This window comes from Chrysemys picta, chromosome 3 (assembly GCF_011386835.1).
Source record: "Chrysemys picta bellii isolate R12L10 chromosome 3, ASM1138683v2, whole genome shotgun sequence".
Taxonomy (NCBI): domain Eukaryota; kingdom Metazoa; phylum Chordata; order Testudines; family Emydidae; genus Chrysemys; species Chrysemys picta.
In genome coordinates, this window is record NC_088793.1 from 138607679 (window position 1) to 138626371 (window position 18693).

Below are 18693 nucleotides of genomic sequence, written 5' to 3' on the forward strand. Positions count from 1 at the left end.
TACTATCATTACCTGGGTACTGTTATAGTTTTCCTGAGCCATAACAGATGTTCTTTTTTATGTACATAAAAGGATGTTTTGCCCACTTACAGAATTGTATAGGCAAAAAAAAGGGAAGCATTGCAGGCTAAAGATGCCAGAAATTAAACAAGTTAATGAAAAGTGGCTATAACAGCTACATGCATAGCTTTTACATAAATTCAACATTAAACAAAAACAATTGGAAAGAACAGATTTAACTTTTTTTAAATCTCAAATATCTATAGGCTAAATGGGTAAGATTTCCTATCTTAATATCAATACAGGTACACACAAAAACTAAAATTTCAGTTGGAAAACTTCTGCTCAAAAGATTGAAGTTTGGCAAACTTATAGACCAGGGATTGACAACCTTTGGCACGTGGCCCGCCAGGGTAAGCTCCCTGGTGGGCTGGGCCGGTTTGTTTACCTGCCGCATCCGCAGGTTCGGCCGATCGCGGCTCCCACTGGCTGCGGTTCACCACTCCAGGCCAATGGGGGCTGCGGGACGGGCGGCCAGCATATCCCTCGGCCCACGCCGCTTCCCGCAGCCCCCATTGGCCTGGAGCGGCGAACTGTGAACAGTGGGAGCCACGATCAGCCGAACCTGTGGACACGGCAGGTAAACAAACCGGCCCGGTCCTCCAGAGTGCTTACCCTGGCGGGCCGTTGGCCAAAGGTTGCCGATCCCTGTTATAGACAAATAAAACCCGGGTTTTATAATGAGAATTGTCAGGCAACCTTAAGTATAGGTGGTGCTACCAGCTCCAAGAATAATACTGGATGATCAAAATCTCAAAGGAAGGGAAGACAAGAAAATATGTAATTTAAAGATACTTGGAAATGTACACAGACACTATAAAATACAATAGGGTATATATTTTTAATATATATTCATGGCCTTCACATATGCAGCAGAACTACATGGAAAAGCAAACAAAAATGTTTGCTCCAAAATGTTTTAAGACTATCATAAAATTAGACTTGCAAGAAATGCCCAGTTAATTTTCTTGTTGCAAAAATCTGACTGGCAGGAGTTTTCACATCTCACTCCATATTTGTAGATACACATCATATTTTTGATTTGCACCTAGTTGCCTGCTTAATACATATTCATTCGGCAAAATGACTTAGCTGTGATAACCTGAAGACCTAGCCCAGAGATGCAGCTTAGAGATTTTGAAATGCTGGTGGCAGTAGTCTCCTCAGCAGCATTAAAGACAGGTGACAATGACTCTCGAAAGGATCCTCTTAAGTTTATTAATAGAGAGTTGAAATTTGGAAAGGGCTGGAGGTGCCATGAGTTCTGCACATTGAGATGGAGGGAACATTTAGTCACTATATGTTTGTTCAGCTTGGTGATTTATGTATATAGAAAGATGAACTATTATACTGATCTCCGGCCTCATTTTTTTCTTAGCGTGACTGATGGAGATCTACTGCTTTGCACTTGAGTATGATTTACCATACGTTTCTTCTTACAAGACAACACAACATTCTGTTTTCCCTGTGTTAGTATGAAAGGCTATTGGGCTGTTGCACTGGGGAACTCAACTGGAGCTGAGGTAATTTTGATGGTGGATGTATAACCACGCAGGTCAGCGATGGAGCAATGAACAAAATGATTAGACAGCTGAAATCATAAATAAAAAAATCTCACACACCAAGCTGGAAACCTTGAGAAACCATTAGAAACCATCCTGGATAACACAGGCTATTCAGTTTTACCCAGGTTTCAGAGTAACAGCTGTGTTAGTCTGTATCCGCAAAAAGAAGAACAGGAGTACTTGTGGCACCTTAGAGACTAACAAATTTATTAGAGCATAAGCTTTCGTGGACTACAGCCCAAGAAGTGGGCTGTAGTCCACTAACAAATTTATTAGAGCATAAGCTTTCGTGGACTACAGCCCAAGAAGTGGGCTGTAGTCCACGAAAGCTTATGCTCTAATAAATTTGTTAGTCTCTAAGGTGCCACAAGTACTCCTGTTCTTCTTTTTTCAGTTTTACCCAGTTACCCCTGCATTGAGCCCAGTAATTTGTCTTGGACTAAAGTATATCTTCCAGAAAGGTATCAAGTTTTCATCTGAAGACACTAAGAGATGGAAAATCCATCACTGCCCTAGCTAATGTGGCCAGTTCTCATGATTTTATTGTCAATCTTGTCATATTTGATGTTCTCTTAAACCCCCAGCTCCTGAAGTCCTGTGATCACATGAGAACCCCTGGTTTCCTTTAAAAAGTAAGTTTCTAGCCCTTGTAGTTGCTGAGAAAAGTTTGAAAACATGAACAAAGTGTATGCTATAGCAGTAGCTCTCAAACTTGGGCCACTGCTTGTTCAGGGAAAGCCCCTGGTGGGCCGGGCCGGTTTGTTTACCTGCCGGGCCAAGGGACGTGCTGGCCACTGCTTCCTGCAGCCCCCATTGGCCTGAAGCGGCGAACCACAGCCAGTGGGAGCCGCGATTGGCCGAACCTGCGGACGCGGCAGGTAAACAAACCGGCCTGGCCCACCAGGGGCTTTCCCTGAACAAGCGGTGGCCCTAGTTTGAGAACCACTGTGCTATAGGCTGTTTTCAGGTACACTCTGTGCAAATCTACTGAAATCAAGAAGGATGCGTGGGAGTGAGTGAGACTAGAACAGATCACTAGAAAGGCTGGGCAACTAAAAGAATAGAGAACGTACATATTAAGCTAAAATAGCTTTTCAGGAAGTTTTGAGTCACACTGGGTTCTGCCTCTGCACAGACCAGCAACAGGGTCATCCTTACCCATACGCAAACAACGCAGCTACCTGCTGCTCCAGCAGGCAGCCCGATCCCCCCCGGCTGGATGAGCTGGCCAGGAAAGCTGCCCCCACCCCCGCTCTGCCCCGCCTCTTCCCCAAAGGCCCCGCTCCGCCTCTTCTCACCCCTGCTCCGCTCCAGCCTCACCCCCACTCCACCCTTCCCCTGAGCTATGTCCCAGGGAACTACAGCAGGGGTCGGGCGGCCCCGCACTCACTGGGCGGCGAGAAGTGGAGCGCCACTCCACCGGCTCCCAGCCGTGCCGCCGGTGAGTGCTGGGGGGCGGTTCTCTCCTGCCCCCCAAGTCCCAAGACTGGGATCCAGGGGAGCAGAGCGGAGTGGGCTGGGGCCGGGTCACTCCACTTCCTGCTGCCCCATGAGTGCGGGGTCAGGCCCGCCCTGCAATCACCGAGCGGCAGGAAATGGAACGACCCGGCCCCAACCCGCTCCACTCTGCCGGCTCGTGCTGGGGGGTGGTTCCCCCTTGCTCCCCAAGCCTGCTCCTGCCCCCCACAGACCTTGGGCGCAGCCCCACGCCCCCCTCTCCCTTGTGGAGGCCTGGGGCCAGCTCTTCTCCTCCCCCCAGGGCACCACAATGTCTAGGGATGGCCCTGACCAGCAAACTGGGAGAGCACAAGAAGCCCCACTCTTGGGATCCATGTGCAGGGAGAGTACACAATCACAATTTTTACACTCACCTGAGCACAAGGACAGATTGTGGATAGGGTCCCCAAAGGAGTGGGGAGGAAGAGAGGCCATTGGCAGCTGTGGAGTGGAGCACATCTCACCATGGGAAAGGCTAGTACAGTAGCCATGCTTCCCCGGGGAGTCTCTGGCTTTCCACACTCCTCCACCCACAGTGCAGGGCAGTGCCTAGAAGGTGCAATACAATCTGAAGAGGTCACTGAGGTTCATTTGTAAATTTCAGACAATCAATAGTGATTAATTTTCAGGAAGGGCGGTTTTACTAGGTCAAATTTTGCTCTCATTTATTGATGTAATAGAGCAGATTTTGGCGGTCTTGATTAACTTGTATCAAGACGTGGACAGTTTCTTCAACAGTCCGAGAGTTCCACCAATTCTATAAATCCTACAACATTGTACATGGCCCAAAAACCAAAGCTGCCATCTCAGAGGAAGGAAATGTTAATTAGTTTAGTTCTTGATAACTATACAGACACTGAAAAGGTTAAACCGGATTTTGTCATAGGTACCCAGTGAAAACAAGAAGTAATTTTCAGACTCCTATTTGCAATGAAGTACATTAACACTATTGTTAAGAAACTGGGATCACCCAATGAAATTAATAGGCAGCACATTTAAAATAAACATAAGGAAGTATTTCTTCATACAATGCACAGCCAACTTGTGGAACTTGTTGCCAGGGAATGTGGTAAAGCCAAAAGTATAATTGAGTTAAAAAAAGAATGAGAAAAGTTCATGGAGGATAGGTTCATCAATGGCTATTAGCCAAGATAGTCAGGGACACAACTTCATTCTCTGGAGTGTCTGTAAACCTCTGACTGCCAGAAGGTGGGACTGGATGACGGGGGATGGCTTACTCAATAATTGTCCTGTTCTGTTCATTCCTTCTGAATCATCTGGCACCAGCCACTGTCTGTCAGAGGACAGGATACTGGCTGGTCTGACCCAGTATGGCAATTCTTATATTAACAGCACCACAGGATATTTTTGATAATCCTTCTGTGTATTCTATGATTAGAAGAGAAATACATTAAAGGAAGATCATCATTACATCTCTCTAATATCCACTGAGATATCTTGTTTTTAAAAAACTATTATTAATCATTCATAAATGCTCCCAAAAATCATGGCCTAATCCTCTTAACTCTTACTCATGGGAATAATCTCTAGGTGTGTGAATAATTCCAATTAAACCAATGGAATAACTGACATGAGTAAATTTTTGCAGGATTTAAGATAACTGCTCTCTTATCAGGTATCAAAGGGGTAGCCGGGTTAGTCCGGATCTGTAAAAGCAGCAAAAAGTCCTGTGGCACCTTATAGACTAACAGACGTTTTGGAGCATGAGCTTTCATGGGTGAATCCGAAGAAGTGGGTATTCACCCACGAAAGCTCATGCTCCAAAACATCTGTTAGTCTATAAGGTGCCACAGGACTCTTTGCTGCTCTCTTATCAGGGCTTTTTAGATGTGGAATATTGATGTTATATAAAAGCAATGTTATTCTAATATAGAGATGTAAACATAACACAGCATATGGGATTTAACATTAAGGGCACTGATCGCCTTTTGTAGTGTATTACATCTGAATGATAATATTGACCTCCTCTCTGTGCTTGCTGAACCTCTCAGCGTGGCCAAGGTTAGCACCATTTTTCCAAGTATGCAGGACACTTCAATGCTGTGTTCATCTTCACTTTACTAAGAGTTCTAAGTTACAGAACAGATCTGGGATAGAAAAAGAATTAAAGGGAATTATTAGTAGGACATGGCAAAGATTTGCAACTGTTTAAACAGAACATCAGGGACATAATTGTAGCTCATTCTAGAATAACACTACACCCAGTGGAAATATGAGAGAATTAATATTCTCAATCTAACTTTCGCTTGATGGAAAGAGAAAGAATTTAATTCCACTAAATTCCAGACAGAGAAGTCTTATCATAAAAGGGCCAGATGCACCATTTCATAACTTCAAAAGACTCATTTAGATATAAGAAGTCTCAGAAAATGGAGAGATTGATTATAGTGTTCTTTTCACGCCATGCAGTTCTGTAAAGATCAGATGCAACTGTCATTAACAGAAATGAAAATGAACTGATTCTGTCTCAGCTATAAGAACAGGAGTACTTGTGGCACCTTAGAGACTAACAAATTTATTAGAGCAGAAGCTTTCGTGGACTACAGCCCACTTCTTCAGATGCATATAGAATGGAACATATATTGAGGAGATATATATACACACACATACAGAGAGCATGAACAGGTGGGAGTTGTCTTACCAACTCTGAGAAGCCAATTAAGTAAGAGAAAAAAAACGTTTGAAGTGATAATCAAGCTAGCCCAGTACAGACAGGTTGATAAGAAGTGTGAGAATACTTACAAGGGGAGATAGATTCAATGTTTGTAATGAGCCATCTCATGAATCTATCTCCCCTTGTAAGTATTCTCACACTGTACTGGGCTATCTTGATTATCACTTCAAAAGTTTTTTTCTCTTACTTAATTGGCCTCTCAGAGTTGGTAAGACAACTCTCACCAGTTCATGCTCTCTGTATGTTTGTATATATATCTCCTCAATATATGTTCCACTCTATATGCATCCGAAGAAGCGGGCTGTAGTCCACAAAAGCTTATGCTCTAATAAATTTGTTAGTCTCTAAGGTGCCACAAGTACTCCTGTTCCATCTGTGAATGGTGAAGGAACAAGCCAATTGCCTTATGTCAAATTGTACAGCTAAATACAGTGATGGACCTCCTTCAAAGTCATCCTAATTACTTTTTGTTTCTGGAGGAACTCCAACTTGTTAAAGAGGACATGAAATTGTATAAAAGATCCTTGGGTCCTGATTCTGTCATCTCAGATCTGCTTAAGGTTTCATGCTCTGCTCTGTACTGATTAGGCCTCAACTGGAGTATTGTGTGTCCAGTTCTGGGCACCACATTTCAGGAAAGATGTGGACAGATTAGAGAAAGTCCAGAGAAGAGCAACAAAAATGATTGAAGTCTAGAAAACATGACCCATGAGGGAAGATTGAAAAAATTGGGTTTGTTTAGTCTGGAAAAGACTGAGGGAAAGACAGGATAACAGTTTTCAAGTACATAAAAAGTTGTTACAAAGAGGAGGGAGATAAATTGTTCTTGTTAACCTCTGATGATAGGACAAGAAGCAACGGGCTTAAATTACAGCAAGGGAGGTTTAGGTTGGACATTAAGGAAAACTTCCTAATTGTCATGGTAATTAAGTACTGGAATAAATTGCCTAGGGAGGTTGTGGAATCTCCATCACTGGAGATTTACGAGCAGGTTAAACAAACACCTGTCAGGGATAGTCTAGATCAGCGTTTCTGAAACTGGGGTCCACAAGGGTACTCCAGGGGGTCCGTGGACCCTGCTGATCAACTCCTTCCACTCCCTCCCAGTGCCTCCTGCATGCCTGGAAACGGCTGTTCAGTGGCGTGCAGGAGGCACTGTGGGGGGGAGGGGGAGGAACGGGGACGGGGCACGCTCAGGGTAAGGGGAGGAATCATGGCCAACCACACTGATCAACTCCTCCCCCTCCCTCTCAGTGCCTCCTGCATGCCAGGGAACAGCTGTTCAGCAGTGTGTAGGAGGGGCTGGGAGGGAGGAGGAGGAGCAGGGATGGGGCGCACTCGGAGGAGGAGCGAGGATAAGGCGGGCTCAGGGGAGGGGGATGAAAGAGGCGGGGAAGTGGAGGGACAAGGGTAGAGCAGGGGCAGGAAGAGGTGAAGTGGGGGTGGGATCTTGCTGAAGGAGTGGAGTGGGGGTGGGGCCTGGGGCTGAGAGGGGGCTTGGGGGTCCGCAAAATTTTTTAAATCAAAATGGGGGTCCTTGGGTTGCTAAAGTTTGAGAACCGCTGGTCTACATAATACTTAGTCCTGCCACAAGTGAAGGGGACTGTGCAAGATGACCTCTTGAAGGTCCTACGATTCTATGATTTAGAAACTATATAAGACAACCAGTGGAGAAACCACCCAGATTGAGATAAACTTGAGATACCAGTGATCAAGAGCTACTTGAATTCAGCATAAGAAGAACTGGATTCAGAGAGTGCTAGATATCAAGAAAGCAAACTTTGGGGTGGCAGGAGCTTTGTCTACATTCAATTTTTGTTCCATTGTAACTATATCAGCTTAGAAATGAATTTACCAAAAGGGCTACAAAGATTTACCTATACCAATCCCTAAACCAATATAATTAAATTGGTACAAAAGTTGGGTGTACAATGGTCCTATGAAACCTCAAAGAAATGTGCAATTGAAAGTAGTATTAGAATCCACTAGTGTGAAGAAGCCTGGAAAAAATTGAAAGACACCATAATTAGAGTGTAACAGGCTACAGTTCCTCTCAAAAAAAAAAAAAAAAAAAAAGAATAGAAGGAACTGTTAAAGCAGTGAAGTTAAAAGAAAGAACATTTTACTGGAAATAGAAAAAGGGGAAGCAACCGAACAAGAATACATGGTCAATTAAGGTTTGAAAAGAGTAGATAATGGCACAAAGAACTGCAGAATGGGTACTTCTTACTGAAAGAGGATACAGGAATAAGAAGGGATTTTACAGAAATAGCAGGTGAAAAAAATACTAAAGAAAAAGTAACAATAGGAGGTCATTAATAAGGCCCTGCTTCAGCAAAGCTCTCGAGAACAAGTTTAAAGTTAAGCACAACCTTAACTGCTTTGTTGAATCAAGGCCTAAAGGAAAGAGGGGGCGGGGAGATGAAATCATTGATTATTCTAACATGGTAATGATTGTGTACTAGTTTTTAAAAAAATGTTTGACACTAAAAATAAAGAAGAGATTTATTTAAAAATTTATTACAACTCAGGTAAGGAAATACTATTACAATTTGCAATAACATGTACATCAGTGCATCCAGATGACAAACATATTAAGAAGTTAAGAGAAACATCCTTGGGGATTAAGAGATTTAGCAAATGAATTTACCATAATAGTAACAATCATCTTTGAAATGTTGAGTACAGCAAAAGCACGGGGGGGGGGGAGGAAGCAAACAAAGTACCAGTTTTTAAATCAGGAAAGAAGAATGATCCTGGCAATTACTGAATTTACTCCCTAGAAAAGTAATGGAACAAATGAGAGAAAATATCTATAAGTATCTAGAAAAGAACAGAATCTTTAGCAATAAACAGATTGGCTTTGTTTATGAAGTTCACGTTGTGCCAGACAAACACTGATAGCTTATTCTGACAGAATGGCAAAATTAGTTGAATGCAACAGATGTAATGTGTCTCCATTTGAGCTTATAAAATTAAATAAAATAAAGTGGTATATGAATAATCTCAAATGAGCTGAAAACTGCCTCAGGACTACATGCAAAGGATAGTGAGAAATGGCATGTATAGAGATGGGGAAGTGAATGGTGTGATGTCATGATGACTGGTAATTGAACTGGATTTACAGAGACAGTCTCATGTATTGCAAGGCTCCTTCACATTGCTCTGGCATTACACAGAGCCCTTGAAGTGGCATGTGTAAATAAGGCCCTAAAATACAGTGCCAGGGAGGGATAGAGTAAGGGCCCTTTACATGATAATCAGGCTCATAGTATTAGCCGCTTTTGATAATATTTAAAAAAAAGGATAAACAACACATTAATGAAATTTGTAAAAGGGAAACACGAGTGCTGACAAGCAGAAATTGGCAAGATTGGGTGGCATTATGTATGCCCATGACACTAGATAATACAAATGGACCTCTGGAGAGGTTAGATAAATGGGCAAAAGTAAAATGAGATTAAATTTGGAAAGCACATACATCTGATGAAAAATAACCTATAACACAGATATTCAATTGGTTGGAAAAATGTAAGAAGCAGTGATGCTGAAAGAGATCTAGGATCATAGTGAACAGCTATTTAGACTTGAGATCACACTGATACGGGAAAAGTTTGGCCCTCAGATATTCACACCAAGTCACAACTTGCCTTGTGAAACCGGACCTTCAACTGCAAAAAATGTACAATATATTACTGGGTTGCAAATGCAAATTTATCACGTCGTGGAGTTAGGCAATAATTGTTCCTTATAGTCTCTATATTATTACACAAAGGCTGTATTAAAAGAACATTAAGATTACAAAAGGCAGGTATTCAAAAGTAAGCAAATGCAAGGATTAAGGTTTCCTTTAAAATTAGGATGTGGTCAAATAATTAAATACTGTATCATAATACATATGCACAGGGGAGCTGAATTTAGGCTGCACGGGCAACCTTAATTCTGGCATTTCCTAATCCTGAATTCTTGATTTTGCAATTTTAATAATGTTCTTTTACCATTCTTTGTATGTAATTTCCTAGGCTTATAAAAAAAATAAACTGAAAAAAAAAAACCAATCAAATTCCATCATGTGACACTATATTGACACTCACACTGGTCATCAGCAGGGTTGGTCTTTAGATCCACCACAAAGACTTCTGCATTTGAACTAGCAGAGTAACTGATAGCAGCAGTAGGTAGTCATCCTGTATATGGTGGACTAGAACTAGAAAGAGATAGGACACCTTGCCAGTGGGTTTCACAAATATTTGCTGACAGCAGAGAAATGGTGCGACTCAGGAATATTGGGTTCCATTCCAGGATCTGGAGAGAAATGTGCTCTGGCAGTCATTCTCCCCAACCATCACCATCTTCAGCCCTCCAAATTGTTCCTGTCCTCATCCAGTCTCTTTCCCAACAAAGGCTCCTCATCGCAGTTCCATTCTCCTCATCAAGTCAGTCCCAGTCTCTACTCTGCAAGCTTCTCACCCCAGTCCTAGTCTCTTTCCCCATCAAATGCAAAGGACCTCATCCTTGCAATTTTTCAGATGGTTATAACCTGGCCAAATTTAGAATGATGTGATTGGGTGTGGCAAAAGACATATCCCTGACACAAAGGCCACCTCCTGCCAAATTTCAAGTACGTGACCAAAGGATGAGGGTACTAGAGGTGTTCAAAGAAAAGGTCACCAGAATTTTTTTTTTAACATTGGCAAAACAACTTATTTTCTCCTAACTTCATTCTCAGAAATGGCTGAACCATTTTGTCTATATTTAAAAAAAAAATGAACTTGGTCTAAGGCAGATACCCGACATGGAAAATTTCAAAAGTACAAGTTTGGTAAAGATATGAGCAACTGAAAATGAGGCCATACAATGGGAAGTTTCAGGGAACTTTAAGATATAAAAGCACTACCAGTTTCCCCTATAACTTCAGGCAGTTTCTCAGACAAATTTCCCACTGCCATGAGTAGCTAAGGTTTAGGGTAAGTAGCATTTAGTTTTAGCATAAGCGTTAAAAATGAAGATGAAGCTGAGATTCAGACAAGAAGCAAAATTTTGGTGGTAAAGACATTAGCCAAATCACTGAACCTTTACATGCTCGTCCATAACTAATGCACATGGCATACAAAGTATGCCTTCCTGGTATAAATTTTCCCCCTCTCTTTATGCAAATAAATAACACCCATAATCTTTGTCAAGGACAACAAGAGAAGAAAAATGGCAAAAAAACTTAGTAAACTCTATGTGTAGGATTGATTTCTACTGTCTTCTTTGAAAACACGGATAACAATTCTCTACAGAGTTGATGTAAAAATGAATCTAACACAAGAGTTCATTTAAGACAACACCTCATGCTGATTTCCAAGTGGCCATTTGCAGTTAATTTATTATTTCAACTCTAGACTCTGGCTTCCAAGAGACAAATAACACTGCTCTACAGCCAAAATGCTTCTGAAATAAATGTAGTCAAACTTTACTAATTCTAGGTCACTGAGAACGAAAATGATGCTTAAAATTGTTGATTGGCTCAAGTTTTCAAGATATGCTATTGGGTCAGTATATATGACCCTTGACTTGGGAATGGCGGAGGATAAGTGAGTTATAAAGGGAAGGGATCTCAATTTAAACCAGAAATGACTAAAATACATCTTTGACTGGATCTATGAATAAATCTATGACTGGGTTTGGACAGTAATTGCTTTTTAGGAAAAACAATGAATGATGCAATCTGAAGCTGGTATTGCGTCATACATGATAGGAATTGCATCATGTCATTCCTAGAAGTCATGGATGATGCAATCAGAACGAAGCTTACATCACTCTGCTGAACAAATTGCCCTATATCAGCTCTAGAAATCATACAGTGTCGTGCTCTCTTATTTGTCAGTGTTTGATTTTGCAAAGGGACACATTTCTGTTTAGCCAAAGTGAGCAGAGATGCCTCGTACTTGTGTAAACAGTGCAGATAACTTCTGCTATGTTTGTGGTGAAGTGACTTTTGCATCACAAAAGCGCAGTATAACCACTATGGTTAAGAAAGCCTATCACCTTTATTTTGGCTGCAAAATTGGAGATCAGGACAAGAGGTGGGCCCCACACATATACTGCAACACTTGTGCAACAAATCTTCGCCAGTGGTTGAACAGGAAAAGGAAATCTATGCCTTTTGCAGTGCCAATGATTTGGGGAGAGCCAACAAATCATACCAGCAATTGTTACTTCTGCATGGTGCCTCCAGTTGGGAAAGGTGTGTCAAAGAAGAAAAAATGGACTGTGCATTCTCCAAATATTCCATCAGCTATACGCCCAGTACCCCACGGAGAAGGACTGCCGGTTCCTGATGCACCAGAATCATTCTCACTTGAGTCAGATGAGGAAGAGGAAGAGGATGAAACTTCTGGTCCTGAACCATCAATGTCACAGGACCCACATTTTCTCCCATCCTCCTCCTCTGAACCACACCTCATAACACAAGGTGAACTGAATCACCTTGTCAGGGATTTGGAACTACCCAAAAGTAAGGCAGAGCTGTTGGGCTCCAGACTACAGCAGTGGAATCTCCTGGCAGGTGTTGTTAGGGTTTCCATGTTCCGTGACCGTCAAAAGGATCTTGTTCCATTCTTCTTCATGGAAGGTGATCTTGTAGCCTGCAACAAGGTCGATGGTGTGATGGCAGCCCTCAACATCGTTCACGATCCAGATGAGTGGAGACTGTTCATTGATTCATCGAAGACGAGTCTTAAAACTGTTTTACTGCACAATGGCAATGTTTTGCCATCAATTCCAGTTGGTCATGCAGTCCATATGAAGGAAACCTATGACAACATGAAACAACTTTTGAGGTGCATAAACTGTGACCAACATCAGTGGCAGCTTTGTGACGATTTGAAGGTTGTTGCTCTCTTGCTTGGTCTGCAGACTGGATACTCAAAGTACTGCTGTTTTCTCTGCGAATGGGATAGTCGTGCAAGAGATTCCCACTACATCAAGAAAGATTGGCCACTCCAACAGTCATTGGAGTCTGGGAGGAAAAGTGTTCAGCATCCACCACTTGTTGAATCAAGGAAGATTTTCTTACCACCCTTACACATCAAGCTGGGTCTGATGAAGAACTTTGTCAAGGCCATTGACAAAACACAAGCAGCTTTCAAGTACCTCCATGGAAAATTTCCAAGGTTAAGTGAAGCTAAGATAAAGGAAGGTGTCTTTGTTGGTCCTCAGATTCGTGAACTTCTTCCAGATGATGCATTTGACCATGCACTGCGTGGCAAGGAAAAGACGGCATGGAAAGCCTTCCAGTTAGTGGCAATACATTTTCTCAGAAACAACAAGGCAGACAACTACAGGTTGTTGGTGGAAAACCTCCTCAAGGCATACAAAAGCCTTGGTTGCAACATGTCACTAAAGATACATTTTTTGCACCCTCATTTAGATTTTTTTCCACCGAACTGCGGAGCAGTGAGCGACGAGCACGGCGAGCGACTTCACCAGGACATTGCAACAATGGAGAAACGCTATCAGGGCAAATGGAGCCCATCAATGCTTGCAGACTATTGCTGGACAGTGACAAGAGATGCTCCATTTAATGAATACAAGAGACAAGCCACGAAGTGCCGAGTAGACACTGAATAGGACTAAACTATGTACATAATAGTTTTTTGCCTTTTGTTTCATAATAAATTTTATTTATATAACCCTTTCGCTGATTTTTAAAGTGTTACATAAACAGGACAGGTGAAATATTATCATGTAAAGCAACCATAAACACATGAAAAGACCTAGGTTTACAATTTATGATTAAAAGTCTACTATCTACACAATATACATAGACATAAAATGTAAAAACTTAAATATCTTAGAAACAGTAGCCAATCGTTTTAATTGTCATATTTGAATTCAGCACATCAAAATACATAATAAATAGCACATTTTATCTCTGAAGCAGACAACTTCTCAAAAATTGTAGACCAGTGTAATTAGGATGACCAGATAGCAACTGTGAAAAAAACGGGACGGGGGTAGAAGGTAATAGGCTAACAGACCTGTTACACAGAAACAAAATGGCAATAAAATTCAGCTATAAATTGGACTAGCTCAGCACCCTTAGTTGTTAAATGTTCTGTGCTGCACTTATCTGCTCCACGTTAAGTACCCTGTACTGACATGCAACATAAGCTTATTCCTGTGTCTGGTCTCTTGGTCTGCAGGTAGGCAAGAGATGGGAAGAGTGTAGATTCTGGAATTATGGCCCTACGTATAATAAAAGATGGATTTCTGCTCAACAGCAGGAGGCTATGGAATGAAAGGATGGTCCTGTGGCCTCTGGCTAGTAACTCGATCTACAAGATGCATTTATTCACTCAGGCTGCTGTGGAGGGTGCACAGGGTCTGCATGGGGAGAAGGAATTTTGAGTTTGGTGCTGCCGTATAAAAATGTATGTGTTCGTAACTTGTGTCGGGGTGCCGACCCCTTTAGATAGGTGTCCCTTTTTATTAGACAAAGTAATTTTTCTGAGTTTCAGTTCCACACCTATAAAGTAGGAGTAAACCATATACTTTCCCATCTCACAGGAGTGTTGTGAGGATAAATTAATAAATATTGGTGAGGTGCTCAGACATTACATGAATTGATTAGGTAGGTAGATAAATAGTAATTCCAACACAGGAATGTATGCATGTGACTTCAAAAGAGTTCTTTTTACTCAGAGACAGAAGTACAATATGTGCAGATATAATCATAGTAAGTTTCGTTTTTAATGGAATAACCACATTAAGTACTCTAAATAGTCCCAACAATTCTTGTATTCATAACCACATTTCACTCTTATTGATTTGTACTGTGCACAGGTTTGAGGCAGAATAAGAATTAAGTCCTCTTGCGCCTACTGGATGGTTAAAAAAAAATCCATATTTTGCAATCCACATCTTGCAAGGAAAATCCATGTTTGCAAGCAGAAGACTATAGGTCTCAGATCTACCACCTTCTAGATCAGAGGAGGGCATAAACTACTCTTTTAATCCCTAAATTCTATAACAAGGGAAAGACTCAAGACTAAGAATAAAAGATTTAACTGCCCAAAACCTCTATAATGACTACCTGTCTCATCACACAATCAATGTACAGAATTTAGTCTCTAGGCTCCATTGGGGGAATCTAGAATATATTTTGTCTTGAAAAATATTGTTCATAATCACAGACTACTGGAAATTACTTCAAAAGAGTTCCTAATCCCGTTAATTTCTCTACTGCTCTCCAAAGGTTTAAGGGTTCACCAGACTGCTGACACACAAAACTAAACCAAATATTATAACAAGAACTCATAGATCATGTAACAAAGGAAGCCACAGGAAGAAATTTTACACACAGGGTAGATGACAGTTTTTCTTCCATCTGGCTTATAATGCAAAGAAACCAACAGGCTATCTCCGGATTCTAGGCTAAACAATGTGTGCATCAGCCCGGCCCTTGAGCTCCAGGCCGGGGAGGCTAGCCCCGGGCCCTTCCTCCGCTATCCACCTTGCCCCGCAGCCACACCCCCGTGCTCTGGGTGGCGAGGTTGTATGCTCCTGCTGAGCAAAGCGGCAGTGTGTCTGGCTCCGGCCGGCGGTGCGGCTGCCAGACATGCTGCTCTGAGCAGCATGGTAAGGGGGGAGGGGGAGTTGGATAAGGGGCGGGTGGGGGTTGGGGGGGCAGTCAGGGGACAGGGAGCAGGGGGCAGTTAGATGGGGCGGAGGTTCTGGGGGGCAGTCAGGGGACGGGAGAGGGGTTGGATAAGCGTGGCAGTCCCAGGGGCCTGTCAAGGCAGGGGGTGTGGATAGGGGTCAGGAGACGGGGAACAGGGATGGTTGGATGGGAGTGGGGTCCGAGGAGGGGGCGGTTAGGGGACAAGGAGCAGGGGGAGTTGGATGGGCCAGGGGTTCTGAGGGGGGGCAGTCAGGGGGCTGGAAGTGGGAGGGGCAGATGGGGTCGGGGGCCAGGCTGTTTGGAGAGGCACAGCTTTCCCTACCCAGCCCTCCATACACTTTTGCAACCCCAATGTGGCCCTCGGGCCAAAAAGTTTGCCCACCCCTGTTCTAGATTGATACAGCAGCTAATGCCTATCATTAACTGCTGCTTCAACAGAAGCACAACAGTTTTACAGTGAAAGTTTCGCCTCAGAACCAACTTCTCATCCTAAGAGGGCAGCAGAAATCATTTTTTAAAGTCACTGACAGATACAACCCCAAATCCCTCCCAAAACCGAGTTAAATCCGAAATTTACTACCAAATCTGTAGTAAATTAGAGACACAAGGTGGGTGAGGCAATATCTTTTATTGGACCAACTTCTGTGTTGGTGAAAAGACAAGCTTTCAAGCTTTATATTCTGGATATTCTCTCTAATATCTTGACATCAACACAAGGGGATATTCTGGATATTCTCTCTAATATCTTGACATCAAGGGGGCCGTTCCCAGCTGGCATAATTTACAACAGCCCCAAGGCTGGAATTTTCACTGGGCCACCAAAAGACAGATCTGCAATCTAGGAATTAAGTCTCTGGCAAGGTTTCTACCACAAACTTGTGATGCACTATAATTGTTTTAAAAATAAAGGTTACAAACATTTTTTTTATAATGGTAAAAGTATATTTACTTCAGTCTCTTGTTATTCAAGTGGCTGAGCTATTTTTGTTCAAACATTCAACCCCTTAGATCAAAACAAGCCTGGAAAATTTCAGCATGAACTGTTTAGTCAATCTTACGTACAAATATTGTTACACACTATGCCCATAATTAGTAACATATTTGCAAAGCTCTCATATATTTAGAAAGCAAGTTATTTTATTATAACTCATCTATGGCCATCTAGGACTTTGTGGTTTAAACCAGTGGTTCTCAAACTTTTTTTCCGCGGACCACTTGCAAATTGCTGAGGGTCTCTGCAGACCACTTCATGATCTTTCCAAATGTTGTTTGTATCGTTAGCTAACTATTGTAAAGCACTTTGGATAAAAGTGCTATATTAAAAAAAAAAAGTAATAAACAACTTTTCTTGTTCTACAAATAAAAGCACACAACTCATATTTTAATATCAGTAGTCTTACCTTCCTAATGTCTCTCCCCCACCACAGCAGCCACAGAGCTGAGGCTGGGAAGGAGGGCCGTCCCTCCCTGGCAGCCACAGCCCTGGAGCTGGGGAAAGTCACCTCTTTCTCTGGCCACTGCAGCCCTGCACATTCCCCCCACTCCTACTTCTCACCCCACTGCCCCCTCCCACCTACCCCCTATTCCCCCCAAGGGCACCACCTCACCTTACATGTGCATCTTCTCCAGGGTCCGGGCACCTAATTAGTGGAGCCACACCTGCGCGGTTCCACAAATTAGGTGGGTGGCCTTTCATTCTCTCGTGTGCGGCTGCCCAGGCGTGCAGATTAGAGGGAACTATCCGCGGACCACCTGAATGGAGCTCACGGACCACTGATGGTCCAGGGACCACAGTTTGAGAACCTCTGGTTTAAACCATGCTGCACATCATGGTTACCTGTAGCTCCAGGATGACAGGGGATAAATTCAGACCACCTAGCTCCAAAAGCACAGTCCCCTATCTCTTGAGCTGAAGGAAAATCTATATTAGCTTTTAAAAAGTACAGGACCAATCACGCACAATTGAGCAATTCTGGTTCCACCAATAAAAGGCAAAGGTACACAATCAATATTGGCACTTTTGCTATTCTTGACACACAGGAATTTGCATGTAAAACTCACATTAACACAGAAAAAAATATACCACTTTTTTATGATTTCAACAGACGACTACTAAAAAAAAGTTGCATTAACAGCTGGACTATAGAAACAGTTTACTACAGATACCTTCAGAACACAGATTGGCTACGTAAATAACATGTTGCTTCAAAATAATTTTAAAAAAAGAGTCTCTCTCAAAATTAGTGAGTTCACAGCACTGATATACTGATGAAGAGGTGCTGATTTATAAGCTTTGTATTGTTCGGCTCTAACACATATACAAACTCTGGGTCTCATGCTATAATTCCTCTGTGCATGTAACTTCCACTGAAATCATCAGGAACTCCACACACTGAATTTTTTTCAGAATTAGACTCACTATCTGGGAATGAACTTCCCAATTTCAGTTTTACTGTATCTAGTTTGCAGACTTGAGAAACAAACAAAATTGGTTCATGCTCGAAATGTTACAGCGGAGTTTCCATTATGGGTCAACTTTAAAAGGGAATCCCAACAGATGATCTTCCAACTTTTTATGAATGGGCCTGTACTGCACTCTTTCCTCAGTCAAATTCATCACTGAAATCAGTGGGAGTTTTATCTGAGTAAGGACTGCAGACTTGATGCAATGTAACTCCAAGATTTCCAATATGATTTAATGTGCTTGTGGTTTAATTACGCCTCTTCTAGGAGGAACTGCTGCCCTTAAGTGACGGTTAATGGCAGGTTTCACTGTGCAAAGAAGTATGACTTAAAGCAAGAATGACAGTCTTCCATATAGACAAAATAGCCACAATATTGTACCTATTTATTCTTACCCCAAAGAAAGTTATATATTTAAAAATAATAAGCAAGTTACATTTTTCTACTATGGTTTTCTTTGGTTTAGATCTACATTAAAAGCATAAAGTATATATGATTTTTCATTGATCAGTAAAATTACCTGTCCCAATGACCTCCAGTCTAAGCTGGCACTTCCAATATACACATGCTGTTTATCAACAATCCAGAATGATGATTGAAGGCGACCTTCATTATAAGCAGTCATATTCATATACAGCACTTCTGCACCTAGGAGTTCAATAAGGACACAACAATTAATCATTGTCCAAAAGAATGGAAGGTACATGCAACAAGCAACAAAGAGGAACGTGTAACAGTTCAGC

At 42.1% G+C, this 18693-nt stretch overlaps 1 protein-coding gene across 7 annotated transcripts in view; it reads right to left on the bottom strand.

The window, feature by feature from the left end:
* The window catches only part of PLD5 (phospholipase D family member 5), a 261310-nt gene that overhangs the window by 40660 nt on the left and 201957 nt on the right, over window positions 1-18693 (bottom strand). For all 7 annotated transcript variants that reach the window (XM_042848386.2, XM_008170449.4, XM_008170452.3 and 4 more), the window contains one exon: window positions 18471-18598. In XM_042848386.2, the coding sequence (XP_042704320.1) occupies window positions 18471-18598 (128 nt within the window). The remainder of the gene's footprint in view (window positions 1-18470; window positions 18599-18693) is intronic.